The 14,785-nt window shown below is 41.9% G+C and overlaps 1 protein-coding gene across 2 annotated transcripts; it reads right to left on the bottom strand.

The window, feature by feature from the left end:
• Nucleotides 1-222: 222 nt before the first annotated feature.
• NDUFS5 (NADH:ubiquinone oxidoreductase subunit S5) lies at nucleotides 223-5,503 on the bottom strand. 2 transcript variants are annotated; one of them, XM_032877330.1, is made up of 3 exons: nucleotides 5,383-5,503; nucleotides 3,691-3,908; nucleotides 223-454 (listed from the first exon to the last, which is right to left on the bottom strand). In XM_032877330.1, exons 2-3 carry the CDS (start codon nucleotides 3,904-3,906, stop codon nucleotides 350-352), a joined length of 321 nt encoding a protein of 106 aa, XP_032733221.1. In that variant the 5' UTR covers nucleotides 3,907-3,908; nucleotides 5,383-5,503; the 3' UTR covers nucleotides 223-349. The 2 variants fall into 2 exon arrangements, with proteins under 2 accessions (XP_032733221.1, XP_032733222.1); XM_032877331.1 differs by having other exon boundaries at nucleotides 5,391-5,442.
• Between the last annotated feature and the right edge of the window lie 9,282 nt (nucleotides 5,504-14,785).

Below are 14,785 nucleotides of genomic sequence, written 5' to 3'. Positions count from 1 at the left end.
GAGTCGATGTTTTATGGAAGATAAACCAGAATGAAAGCAGTAAAGAATCCTGCAACTTCTTAAACAAGTTAACATACTTAAAGTACCTATATATACTAAGTGTCATTACATGCGGCTTACTATTACCTACATGCTAATTTTTAAGACACAGGTAAAGGCATTTTTCCAAATTTTAAAAAAAGGTTGCAATCTCATTATAGAAAAGTATGATCCAAGAGAAAATAGAATAAATAGGACAGAGCAATCCTTTATTTTTAGACACTTTCACAAAGAGGTTTTCAGTAAATGAACTTCCAGTGGAGAAGAGAGAACATGAAAATCAGCCTCCAGCCATCAGCAGCAGCTCTGCTCAGGGCCTAGGGTCCTCCTTGCCCAAGTGGTGAGGTGGAGGTGTGTACTTCCCTTCCTTTATTAGTTTATTCCGCTGCCTTCTGATCTCACTCAGACGTTTCATCTGTCAAAGGAAAGAAGTATTTAAACTAGGGGGAAATATGTATCATAAAGTTGAGGCCTAGAGAAACAGAATGAAAATTGGTTTCATGGGGCACCTGGGTGGCTCAATGGGTTAAAGCCTCTGCCTTCGGCTCAGGTCATGATCCCAGGGTCCTGGGATCGAGCCCCGCATCGGGCTCTCTGCTCAGCGGAGAGCCTGCTTCCTCCTCTTTCTCTGCCTACTTGTGATCTCTGTCTGTCAAATAAATAAATAAAATCTTAAAAAAAAAAAGAAAATTGGTTTCATTTTTAAACTATGGAAGCTTGTCATCCTAGAGGTTCTCTGAGATGAAATCTTTCTTTAAAGAAGTAACTTGAAATCACTTCCCACACTTCTTAACAAATTTCTGGTATGCATAATAATACCTCCTTTAAAAATAGTAACTAAAATGTTCCTGTTATATATAGGAATATTTGTTATATAGGAATATACCTGTTATATATAGGTATTTACAAAAACAGTAACAAAACACAGATCAAAAACATTTAAGAGGCATAGTTGTGCATACTTAAAATCTTTATACAATATTGAGATGGTCTCACAGCTGATACAATCCTGACCTCTCTATGTGTAACTGGCACTGCTGTTGGTGACTGTTCACTGGGTATGAAGCAGGCAGAAATAACCAATATGAGGTTTCCCTTTATCACACCGAAATAAAGACCTGGTATGTGGTCAGCTACTAGCCACTACGGAGCCCTGAGTTCTGCCTCTTCCCCTCTCCCAACCAATGAAAGCCATGCTGTATGAGATTGTAGGAAAGCTGTAATTCCCATGGATTCTGCGACACAGATAATATACCCCTTAATTCTGACTGCATCCTTCCTCTGCCGCACACCCAATGGCTTCCCATCTTACTGAGAAAAAGCTGAATCCCTCTTTGTAACAACTTACTAGTCCTACCTCTGACTTTACATCTTGTCCCCCCACCCACCCCGCCTGCACTCTGGCCTTCCATCTTAATACTTTCCCTCATTTTCTCTCTTCTAGCTTGGGGACCTTTGCACTTGCTCTTTCCTCTAACCAGAACATTCTTCCCTCACATCCACATGGCACACTTTAAGTCTCTGCTCAAACACCTTCTAGTGCTGAGCTCTTCTCTGACCACTCTATTTAAAAGAGAGAGAAAAAGAGCACCCACTTAGCTCCCACATGCAGTGCTTTCTATCTTTATCTTCTCTGCTGCACTTACCAACACCTAACACACTATTTTAACTTGTTTGTTAATTCTGACACCCCTTACCCAAATATAAGCTCCATTAGGGTAGAGACATTTTGCTGTTTTCTTACTGTATATTCCTAGCACCTACAATAGCTCCTGACATAACAGGTGCTTCAATAAATACATTTTTTTAAATGAATAAGTTTCCACAGAGGCATGAAAAGTTAGTATATTCAGTAAAATATCCCATGTTCTAGTCTTGCCCCAAGTTTTTAATTGTTTAGTGGAAAAATTCTAGGAAAGCATCTCCCAGGATTGTGTGAAATAATTCCACTATTACAAGCTAAGAACTTAGAACAGTGCTTGATTCTAATTCCCTGATTCACTAGCTAGCTAGTCATTCAGTGTGATGGCCAAAACAGAAACAGACCTATTTACAAATTCACAAGATGAGAAAGTGACTTGAGAGCAACTCTTGGATATCTCCAGATAAGGAAACTGAGACCAAAAAAGGGAAGTGACTTCCCCAAAGTCACAAAACCAGTGGTGGCAGAACCAGCAACAAAACCCAGCTCTCTGAGAGCACCTGGCTGGCTCAGTAGATGGAGCGTGTGGCTCTTTATCTCCAGGTTGTGGGTTCGAGCCCCATATTGGGTAGAAATTACTTAAAAATAAAATCTTAAAAAAATTAAAAACAAACAAACAAACAAACAAACAAACCCACCCAACAACAAAACCAGCCCTCCTAACTCCCAATCCAATGTTCTTTCTACCTCTCCACACTGCCTCCTTTTGGTGTAAATTTTCCAGGAAGAGTAGTCTTAATCTGAGTAATAAGTAACCGGGGCCCTCAAGAAGACAAATTAAGACATACTGTAAACTAAATAACTGGTAGGTGGCTAACTATTACCCACTTACTGTCCCTCAGTAATACTTCAATATTACTCACTTAAAGATCAATGTTCCTGCAGAGATCAATACAAAATTATCACCTGATACCCTCTAACTTCTTCCAAGTTTGGTTTCACTTTACCCAAATGCCAATAGCAAATGTTAAAAGATAGGAAATTTACAAAAAAAATTTTTTTAAGATTTTATTTATTTATTAAGAGAGATCACAAGTAGGCAGAGAGGCAGGCAGAGAAAGAGGGGGAAGCAGGCTCCTTGCTGAGCAGAGAGCCTGAAGTGGGGCTCGATCCCAGGACCCTGAGATCATGACCTGAGCCAAAGGCAGAGGCTTAACTCACTGAGCCACCCAGGTACCCCAGGAAATTAAAAATTTTTGATACAAAGAACTGTGATAAATTTAACTAAAAATCTAAATTGCCTTCCTGAACTTCAAGGAGTTGGGAGTAATAAAAACATTTCTATTTGTTATACCTGGAGCAGAGAAATAGGCAAAATAACAGCCCACACCCAAAGGTTTCTTCTCTAAGGGAGAATACAGCCCACATGTTATACAACTCATTCAACTCTTGAGGAGAGACATCACCCCCTTAATATCCTTTCTCCCCCTGCCACTTTGGTCAGGCTCACCTAAAGCAATCTCATTAATACCTCCATCTTTCCCAGAGTAGAAATTAATCCAGAGATTGTTATACCAGGTTCAATGTAATATATCTGCAGGGTTTTAACCTCTTTTCCACTAAGGGTTCAAGGAATTTGGAACATTTTCATGCAGAGATGTTCAAGACCAACATCCAAAGCTGGTTGGTAACTTCTGCTTTACAGCCTACTGCTAAAAAGGGAATACACACACATGCGATTTCTAATTTGGTGGCTAGAGCAGTGTACAATGCTAAGGAAAATATGTCAGAAGATGAGAAAGAACACTGAGGAACAATAGACCCTCCTCAGTTCTGAAGGCATTTAACTTCCTCGGCATGCTTGCTACCTATGTAGAGAAAATGTTTCACCACAAAAATTTTGCCAATTTGCATTTGGCAAGCCTCTGCCAATAACCAATTAAAAATACTTAAAAGCAGCCCTAAAGAAACAAGAAAATTATTTGGCTCCAGTCTCCATCACTCCTCACCGTTTTCTGCCGAAGCAGACATTCTACGAAATCATCCAATTCTATCTTGCACTCTTTCGCGGCACGGGTAGCACCGATTCCATGCGCACACTCTATCCATTCTTTTTCAAAAGCATGGCATCGAGCTGGAATCTTGTGAGGCTGCTCAGCACTCTGGATGGTCATCCACGGATCTAAGTCAACGCCCAGCCTTTTCTGCACATCAAAGAAAGGCATGGCTGAAATGGAAAATAAAAAAAGAAATAATGCCATAAAAGTGCAATCAAATGAGAAACTTCTAAGAAAAATGAGATAGTTAATTTTAAGTATCCCTCTAAAAAGATATTTTATGCTATTCTCCCAATATATTCTCATTTTTTCATTTGACAGGTTCCTCCAGTTTCTGGTAGATTAGCAATATCTGTGTTTTCACAACCCCGGGGGCGGGGGGGGGGGGAGAACCCATGAGAACTAAAAAACAATGCGTAAAAAACATCTCTGTATTAATAAGGTCATTTTTTTTAATAAGGTCATTTTAATCAAAAGTCAGTCTTTATGTTTTGACTCAATAATCCCAATTCTTTGAGATAGATCTGAAGAAATAATTGAAAAGAACAAAAAAGCACAAGCACAAAAACATTTCTTTACATTTTTCTATTTGTATCAATTCAGATGACATTTCTGCTGTGAAACTATCCTGAATCTGGTGTCCCTCCTCTGTGTTCCCACAGCATCTGAACTTCTCACAGAAGTACTCTGCATGGATTATTAACCTGAATGTCTCCCTTATTAAACAATGACTGCAGTGGGGGCACGGCAGGTAGGGGCTCAGTAATTGTTAGGAGAAAAAAAATTTCAAACAACTTAAGTGTGCAACAATAAGGAAATGGATACTTTAGGTACCCGCCTAGTAGAATACGACAGACATTAGGAAAAACAAATAATATATATAGTACGTGCATTTTAATGTTAAACGGAAAAAAAGGGGGCCCACAGTGTCAAAGAAGAGACTGGAAGGAAGCACAAAAAATGTCAATAAAGTCATGTATGAGCCGTAGATTTACAGGTGAACTTAATTTTTATATTTTCTATCCATTCTTTCTTTTACTGAGTAATAACGTTCCAGGCAATGGAATGAGAGGAAAGCAGCAGCTGCAACGTAAGCACTAGAATGGGGACACACACACGCAAGGAAACGGGAACCCAAAGGACAAGAGGGTATGGCTCGAAGAAGTAAGCACCAACTCTCCCCAGGAGACTTGAAAATGCCTTTAAGATGGGTTGAGTTTGCCATGTTAAGGTCAGTGAGAAGAGTACTCCACTAAAGCACAGCACAAATTACAACCGGCGGTACTGGGGCTGGAGCGTACAGCGCATGTCGTGAAGAAGAACGAAAGGAGCTGGAGGTTGGCGGCGCCGCAATCACTCAGCGCCTTGATGGATCAGGTGGGTGGACCTCAGATTAAGAAACAGACGGCCAAAGCATTACTCCGGCAGAAAGCTAAATTAATCTGGACAGAGAGCCGAGAGAGGCGCGGTCTACAGGCTTCAGTGGCACTGGCTGTAGCGCACAAGGCCTGGGAATGCAGAAAACATGCCCAGAGTTCGGGCCTGGAAATTCGGACACCCAGGAAAACAAGAGAAAATTCGTTAAAGAAATCTTGGAAGGAAGCTTCTTAAGCTAGACTGCCCGCAGACAAACGCAGCCCCTACCGTCGCACCGGTGTGCCCTTGTCTCTTCGCTGGCTGCCGCTACCGGATGATCTGCGAGCGACGCAGAGGCCTGCCGCAAAGGACGCCCGCAGCGCGACGCTTGCAGCGCGACGTCGAGTCCAGACCTTCCCTCCGCGGTCGCGCCCGGAAACCATAGAAACCAAGCCCTTTGGTCTGCGCCTGCGCAGTCGTCAGCGGCGGCTACTTACGGTACGGGCTTGTAAATAAACTGATTTTTAGGTGACTCGGTTAGACGGGGCCCGGGGGTAGTTCCTACTATCTGCTCGCTTGGTGCCTACCACTCTCACCACAGTTCGAATTGGTGAGGGACTTGAGCCAGGCCACAAGAGAGAAAAAGTAGTGCCTTCCCCATCTCCACCCCTGCCAATAGTAGTTGAGTTCATGGGCTGTGGACCTAACGCTGGGTGGGTTCAAATTCTGGCTCCGCCACTTCGGTGTGACCCTGAGAATGTGTTTTAACCTCACTATGCCTCAGTTTTCTCGTCTTAAGTACCTGCAGTGTAGGGTTGCTTTGGGGATTAAATGAGGTAAGTGTAAAACACCGAGGCGGTTCCTGGCACGTGGAAAGCTCCCCAAGGCAACCACAGTTCGTTGATGCTTCAACTTCTAAACTTTTCAGATTCGAGAAAGTCAACAGAGACCATGCCGCTCCTGTTTCAGAACATCCACGGGCTCTCTTTAAGAGACCACAGCAGGGCCTCCGACGTGGCATCTGTGATATACACGGGGAGTGAGGGAAGAAAATACTCAAATACTTATATTTTTAAATCTAATCTTTTTTAAAATTTCTATTTTTAAATATCCTTTTTATTTAGTAAACTTTGCACCCAACATAGGATTCAAACTCACGACCGTGAGATCAAGAGTTGCAATGCTGCAGTTACTGAGGCACCCAGATGCCCCTTTAATTTCTATCTTTTGGTGTGAATGTTTATGAAATATGTAATGTTATTGCAATTGTACATATAAGTAATTTATTAAAAATATGTGAGGTTTGGGCTTAAAAATTATTCTTTTAAATGATGTGCTCTCAGAAACGTTTATAGAAGTCAAGTCTTCTAGCCTTCCCAGCCTCATTGTCCAAAATTCTCTGCCTACATCTTCACCATCCAAGAGCTTGCTGTTCCGTTTTATTCTTGGAAAAGTCCTGCCAGCCAGTCTCTGATTTTTTTTTTCCCCTTTCCCCTAGAAAGACACCATTTCCACCCTATCTCCATTTCTATTTGTCAGATTCTTGCTCTGCTGCAGGACTTTTGTATAAGTTTTTCCCTTGGATGCTTGGAGGCATCCAAGCCCTAGGATCACCAATTCTGGAGAGAATTCCTAAGGTCCCACAGCTTAACTGGTTTCTTTTAAGCATTCCAATTCTTCCTCTGCTCCCCCCAGCCCATCAGATCTATAACTCCCGACTGGAATCAGAGTTTCAATTCCGCTAGAATTTCCTGAACACCTAATGCATGTTCAGCAGAGTACTGGAAGTTTATGGAATTGGTAATTCATGGGTCTTGCCCACAAAATAGTAGAGGTAGCAAGGTATTGAATGCCAACTCCTTTCTGACTTCTTCTACTTTCCTGTTTAAATTGGTGATATCATCTACCCAGTCATTCAGGCAGGAAACTCTGATGTTGTGTTTTGCCTTTTCCTCATCTTTCATCCATTCTTTAATTTCTGGCCATGTTCTCTCAAATATTATTTAAACAGGTTTCTAATTCATTTCTTCCACTCTGCCTCACAAGCTCCTCACTTTATTCTGTTTTTCACTGAATAATGTTTCTAAAATACTAATTTCATTGTATCACTCCTCAGATACCAAGCAGGATAGATTAGTACAAAGACAGGTGACTCAAAAGCCAATCAAGAGTTCACTATAAGGAAATGAAAACGTGCAGCATAATAAATGGCAGCTGGTATTTGGCCTCAGTTTGACTGACGGAAGGAGTCATGTGGAATGTGACAAACAGGAGAGAATATGTCCTGTCTGAAGGCAGCGGCAGCTACTCGGCTGCATCCTGTAGTTGTTGAGAAAATCAGGGCCCTCAAATTGTCAAATCACCTAAGTTTTTCAAGAGAAGCCAGAAATCTTTTGTTACTGTTTAAATGTGAAACCTGCCACTTTTTAAAATGCAGGGTGACTAATTTTTTTTTTTTCCCAAGTGCTGGCCCAACAAAACCCACATTGGAAATGTATTTTGATGTGCCAGATTTCAACCCTTGGATAGAGGGAAATCTGAAGGTAGGGAAAGGAATGTACTCTGATGGCTTTTTACGTCCAGCGTTGCTCCCTTCTTACCCACTCTTCTCACTGCTGCCTGTTGCTTTTCTAAAACTCAAAACTGATCATTCAAAAAATACTTAACTAAAAAAAAAAATTAAAAAAAAAACACCAAAATACTTCCTGAGCTCTTACCATATGTCATGGCCCTTGTTGAGCCCTTTGGACTAGGAAACAGAATGCTGTATAGCAAGTGATAGCAGAAATATGAAAAAAACAAGGGAGAACACAAAGGACAAGGTTATTCATAACTGCTTCGGTTGTGTTTCAGGTGTCAGTGTATTCACGAAAAGGTTAAATTTTCGGGTTTGGCATTCAAGACCCCTCATGATCTGATTTCTTCCTATTTCTAAATCCTCGGATATAATTGCTTACTGAGCCTCCTCGTGTTCTCGGCCATGTAGAATTGCTCTTCCAAACTTTGGAGGAATAGTTTCTTTTCCCTATCATGTCCCAACCTGCTTGCCGCCACCTTCCTACTGTCTCCCAAGCGAATGCCTAATCCGTCCAGAACATATATGGACTGTTTTCTGGTGAAAGCTTCCCAAATTCCTTAGGCATTTACTACGCCTTTCTTGAAATCCCAGCCAGCCTTGTAGACTTCTATTGTAAATTGTGTTCACTGTTGACACACCGGTCCCCTCCACCGGAAGGTGCAGACAACCCTGTGTCCTCATGGTATGAAGGAATGTCGGTGACCCGTCTTCCAGTACTGCAACTATTGGAAAACTACAACTCCCAGAATTCCCACGCCAGACCTGAGTCTGCGCCGTTGCCATAGTGAGCAGGCGCGCCCTCTTGGATTCTTGCAGTTTACTTACAAGTGACTGGTTCCAGATCTTAAGGGTGTGTTACCCTGCTCCATTAAACGCCCTTAGTTTACCTTCCGTTTACCTTGCTCTGCAGATTCTCTGCTTCGGGGACGTATGATTTTACGACCTCGGAGGACTTTACGCGCAGAAGCAAGCCCGAGCTGCCGTGTTCTCCATTTTGTATGCGGGAATGCGAGGCGCCGAGACCGAGTGGAAGTCGACGATGCGTTCGCCGCGATTTGTTCTAAGCAAGCAGAGCCTTGCTCCCAGCTTCAGCGTGTGAGGATGGCCTGATGACTTAATTTAAGCCCCACATTCCTACCCCCTGGAAACTAGCCTCAGACTTTCTGTGTGAGCAAAGGCTGTGGACGGTGTCCGGCCTTCTAGAAACACCCTCGGTCTCCCTTCACGGGACTTCTGTCCTTGACCTGAAGGTCCCCTCATGTTTACAGACCTTACTCAGTTATAACCCGAGGTAAAGCTTTAACACTACCCTTCAGCAGATAGGCTGTCTGTATAGTTTAACACATGGGGGACTTTGCAGCCCTGTATCCTACCAAGGCTACAAAGTTGAGCAAACAACTGGGTAGCCTGAGGGTCCTAGCATATTTTGGGAAGACAGTTTGGAAACTTACCCCGCCCTCACACCCAAGCCCCCAGATACAGGATACATACAAAAAAAAAAAAAAAAAAAAGCCAATAAGCAAAGTAATCTTAAAGAGATAGTAATGGGGCCCAAGGCCAAGGCACCTGGTGGGCTCAGTCGATAGAGCATGTGACTGTTGATGGGGGTCCTGAGTTTGAGCCCCATGTTGAATGTAGAGATTACTATAAAATTAAAAAAAAAAATGGGTGCAAACGCCTGGAATATATTGGAAGTCGGGATGATCACTTAAACTAGGAAAGAATGCCGACTGGGGTGAAGATACCAAGTTTAAGATGCAACAGAACCAGGAACTAAAGCAGCATAACTCAAGTGGGAACCTGTGCCAGGTTCATGGTGGTAGGGGTTAACTTGGTGCTGGTAAACATTCCATCCCTAGAATTAACTCCCCCCATTCTGACTTTAATTAGGCCTATGAAGTGGTATGTATGATTATATGAAGAGAAAACAGTTAAGGCCAATGGGGTAGACTAACGCACTTGACATATTTCTCATTGTAAATTTATGCACTGGAGGGGTGCCTGGCTGGTTCAGGAGAGCATAGGACTCTTAATCTCAGGGTCATGAGTTCAAGCCTCTCCTGGGCATAGAGCCTACTTAGAAATGAGGAAAAATAACGCACTGGAGTCTGGTTTTATAGACCATTTTAGCTGTATTAGTGAATCAGCCTTTGTACAGATCAGGGTGATTAAACTACCTGGGGGGAAACTGCCAGGGCAGCTGAGTAGCCTTTCCCAGTAAACACCCTGGTCTCCCTATTCAGATGCACAGAACACTTACCAAAGGAAGTTTTATCCATTTCTGCCCATAGACTGTGAGCTTTTCTAGGGTAAGGACCACATTTCCCTTAACCCTAGCTACAGAGAGACAACCTGTGGAAAGCTTAAAATTATTTTATCTAGAAGTTAAGGGAGAGTTTCAGGTAGTGCACTGACTGGAAAAGGGAAGGAGTAGCCACATAATTCATTTAGTCATTCATCATTTAAGAGGCTAGAATAGAGAGAGACCTGACTGGCTCAGTGGACAGAGCATGATCTCGGGATTGTGAGTTCAAGACCCACGTTAGGTGAAAATTACATAAAAATTTTTAAAAACCTAAAAAAAAGAGAAAAAAAAAGCCAAGGTGCTACTAATTGCTCAGTATAATGGAAGAGTCATGTAACACATAAACGCATTAGATAAAATGAAGTACTGTGTAAGAGTATGCCTCCTTAGGTCTTTCTCACAGTCCAATTAAGGCATCTAGTTACTCTTCCATTTTTTTTTCTTTAAACACCTTTAAATCTTGGATTTAACTTGTTTACTAGTTTACCTGTCTTGCCTCCTAAGAAAGGAAGCGTAAGAGCAGGGTTCTTTTCTGTCCAACTCAGTGATACATTCTGGTGCCCAGAACAGTGCTTAGCAAATATATAGGTGCTCAATTAATATTTATCAAATGAGGGGTGCCTGGGTGGCTCGGTCGCTTAAGTGTCTGCCTTTGGTTCGGGTCATGATCCTGGGATACTGGGATCAAGTCCCGCATCGGGCTCCCTGCTCATCGGGGAGTCTGCTACTCCCTCTGCCTTTTCCCTCTGCTCATGCTCGCTTTCTTTCTCAAATAAGTAAGTCTTTAAAAAAATACATGTATCAAATGGACAGGTAACCCTGCCTGTTAGAGAGCAGGGAGGGGGCAAAGGAGCAGAAAGATCACTGCCACTTGAGCAGACAACAAAGAGCTTTAATTCCAGGCCAAACAACAACAGGAGCACCATTAAAAATGACAGACTGAGTTGGTGGTGAGGACAGTTTGAGGACAATTTCTCAATAATTCATACAAGAACTAACCAGTGCTAAGATTAGGTAGACTTTAGAGAATCTATGCAAACAAAACTCAGAGCAGCAGCAGCTGTGGAACTGGGCTAGGTTAGTTAAGTGAAGGGCAAAGACAAACCAAACCAAAAGAAAAAGGGTCTTTTTCAAGTGTGTCTATATAAAGAGGGAAGATGAACCCAGAGAGATCCTCAAGGATCTTCTTAGCCAGGCAAAGCCAGAGCCAGGTTTAGTCATCCTTCCCAATCAATGTACAGGCCTTTGTTATCTCTGATGGGACCAAAAGGAGACTCCTTAACTGGTCAACCTGTTGTCTAGTTTGGTATTAGCCCTTCTGTCTGGTACTTACCCTGAATTAGTTTCCCCCCAATTCCCCAGATTTCCACAGATTAATAGCTACATGTGTAATAGTCAAAACCTTCATTATCTAGCTCCTACCACCTAACTTCAAGCTTCTCCCAGGATCTACAAGATTTCATACTCTGGCTAAACAAGAATGTCCTCACTACATACCATCGTGATTTTCCACCACCCAGCCTTTGGTCATTTCAAGCTCCAATTCTTTTTTTTTTTTTTTTTTTGAAGATTTTATTTGAAAGAGAGCTCGGGTCACAGAGCTCAATCCCAGAACCCTGGCTGGAATCAGGACCTGAGCCAAAGGCAGACACTTAAGCAACTAAGCCACCAAGGTGCCCCACCAATTCCTACTGTTGCCTGAATCTTACTTATTCTTTGAAACCTTGCTCCAACTCTGTCTCCCCAAACGAAAACTTCCTGGTCACTGCTACTAAGAGCCATTTCTTCTTTTCCTTAGGCCATTATCTGTACCATTCACGTAACTCAGCAACTTTGACCTGACCTGCTCATGTTCCTTGCTAGACTGAGCCTCCTTTTCAGGGCTAAAGATCCAAATGCCCAAATATATTTATGTATGTTAATTCCAAGTCAGGTAGGTACTGGGGATGTAAGACGGACTAGGGCTACTTACAAAACTTATCAGGCTAGGGGTGCCTGGGTTGGTTAAGTCTCTGACTCTTGATTTTAGCTCAGGTCGTGATCCAACCTTGTGTCAAGCTCCAGCTCAGTGCGGAGTCTGCTAGAGCTTCTCGCCCCTGCCACTCCTCCCACTCACTCTAAAATAATGTTTAAAAAAAGCTTGTCAGGCTTTATAAACTCAAATATCTGCCCTCCACAAATAAAGAACTCAGAAGACACCAGTAAAAAGCTTGCCAAATAATTGGAAAAACATTCAAATCCAACATAAACAGGACTTTCTCTACTTATCTCCTACTAACATGAAGGTATGTTGGGTACACCACCAGGTAAAGCACTTTCACTGAAGCTGATGAGACCAAAAACACACTGGAATGTGCACCTCTTAAAAATTGAGCATGAGGAGGTTTGGATCACCCTGTTGCTAAAGTCAACTAAAAAGTAGTTGAAATATAAAATTACTTTCTTAATAAAAAGGCTAACTGGGTAATAAGGAATTACTGAGATAAAATCTGAGAATCCAGACGCCTAGAACTCAAAGCTGTGCTGTTAAGGCATTTGCCAGTTTGGAAGCCCCTGGATACCTGCAGCGAAGGTTTCAGAAGCCTCATGGACTGAAGAGGACAAAAATCAAAACCTAAGGCCAGCTAAAGGTGGGAACTTTTAAACTGGGCTCCTTAAACTGGGATTCCTAAGTATTACACTTTTAAGATACGGGTGAAACACAATTAAGCCAGTCTTCACACAGACTTGAGACCTGGTTGTGTGCCATCTGGAAGATCTAGGCAAACTCCAGCCTTTAATATGAATTACGGGTTAGTAATATCCCCAGCACAGGCAACCAGAAATCCTTCTAGAGGTAGATGCTTCATCCCTGTCCTGTTTATTCCTACAATTAATTGTTCAAATGTAGTATCCAGCTCACAGATACCCTGGCACATAAAGAGACAACAGACTATAAGCAACAATCAGTAAAATCAAGAGACCCATGAAGACTTAAGGTGCTTAAATTTTAAACAAATCTTCACAATGAAGTGTTAATTATCTTATAGTATCATTTGGGGTTGAGTAGCTAGATTTTCCCCTAAACTTGCTTTTTTCTTCCTGAAAGTATCAACATTATTCAAATTAAACTGTAGCTGTGGACTATACCACTCTCTAAAGCCATTTTTAAGGAAAACAATCACCCAGGAAGCAGTCAGATCACTGTTCCTTAAGAACAATACTTAACGTTTTTCTGATAAACATAAAATCCTTACACCCACTTTTGTATTTAAATTTTCAAAATTAAATGTACCAAAAATAAAAGTCATTCTAACCACCCATCTCCCAATAGCATGTTCCCTGTCCCTCTCCTTGAGAATCATTGCTCTGAAAACTTCATTGGCTTTTTCTGTAAAACACTCTTTGACAATCAATTGGTTTTCATTTGTAAGCATTTTTTTTTAATCATGTGTTACCCAACGTGTAACTCCCCTAGAAATGACAAATTAACATTCTTGTCCACCAGTCCACAATGTACTGAGTTTGCCTGTGAGTTTTTGTATGTTTATCAATGCTACAGGGCCAGGGCGCACAAACTTTTGTGGGAAGGGCCAGAGTATTTTCAACTCAGTGGCCCATACTACCTGTTTCTGGAGTTGCCAACTGTGAAGCAGCCACAGACGCAAACAAAGAGCTGTGGCAGTGTTTCAATATAACTTTATTTACAAAACCAGGCCTTAATTTGCTGACCCCCCACTAAGGTGAATAACAAAATACAGGTTCACTGAAAGGCATTACTGAATTCATTGGTTATTCATCTTTTATTATTTTCTTAGTCGAACACTTAAAAGTACAAATTCTAATTAGAGAACGTGAGATTTTGATGTTAACAAAGGGGTATTCATACTGGAAAGTTGAGAAATGCTGCTACAGAAAGGAACGCTTTGGTCTTCAGATCTAATGAAGACCACTGCGGAAAAAACCTGCTATGGAACAGTGTCAAATGCACACTTTATGTCTCAGGCTGTGCTACTTTCTTTATGTGGGCTATTTAACTTAATCTTGCATTTGAAAACAAAACCCAGTGATGTACATACAATTAACCCTCATTTTACAGACAAGAAAATTATGGCTCACAAATTTCAGTAGCTTGGCAAGGCTCACGTAGCAAACTAAACTCTGGGGCTACACACATCCAAAGGCCATTCCTTTAACTACTACACCGCCAACCCATCCTCCCTGGCGGGCAGAGAAGATTGACCATGTGTGAGAGGCTGGCCAAATACTTATATTCCTTGATGTTCTTCTTGTGGAGCTCTTAACAATTATCTGCCTCAGGAACTTTGATCTCCCCTATACTCCTCTGACCTAAGCATGAATACCTACTCCTTTCACTCCCCTTAAGATTTTACCAAAAGAGGATAACAAATATTACTAAAACAAAAAATTAAAACTAAGATGGTAGATATAGCTGTTCTAAGACCACAGGTCCTGGCCTATCCTTATGGGTTTCTGTAGGTTGACTTCTTCTCTGGGTTTTGACCTACCTCCATGGAACAAAGACAATTCCCAACCTGGGAATGCCCCTAAGTTCAAGCTCTAGAAATTAAGGGAAAACTCCTTTTGTTAGTCTAAGGCCTACATTATAGGTCCCCATTTTCTGTCCTATGAACTGTCTCTTCTCCAGATAAAACACTAAACATGTCTAGTCCCTTTTGAGGAAGATTCCAAAACCTAGCCGTGTGGTGTGTGTGTGGTCTTATTTACCCTATGGCCCCAAAGGGCAACTATATCGTAACAGCCTAACAACACCAGGTACAGTAACAGTGTGTCTATCATTTCCCTTA

Source organism: Lontra canadensis, unplaced genomic scaffold, assembly GCF_010015895.1.
Source record: "Lontra canadensis isolate GAN:19392208 unplaced genomic scaffold, GSC_riverotter_1.0 scaffold60, whole genome shotgun sequence".
NCBI lineage: Eukaryota > Metazoa > Chordata > Mammalia > Carnivora > Mustelidae > Lontra > Lontra canadensis.
This window is presented reverse-complemented; position numbering and strand designations above follow the sequence as displayed.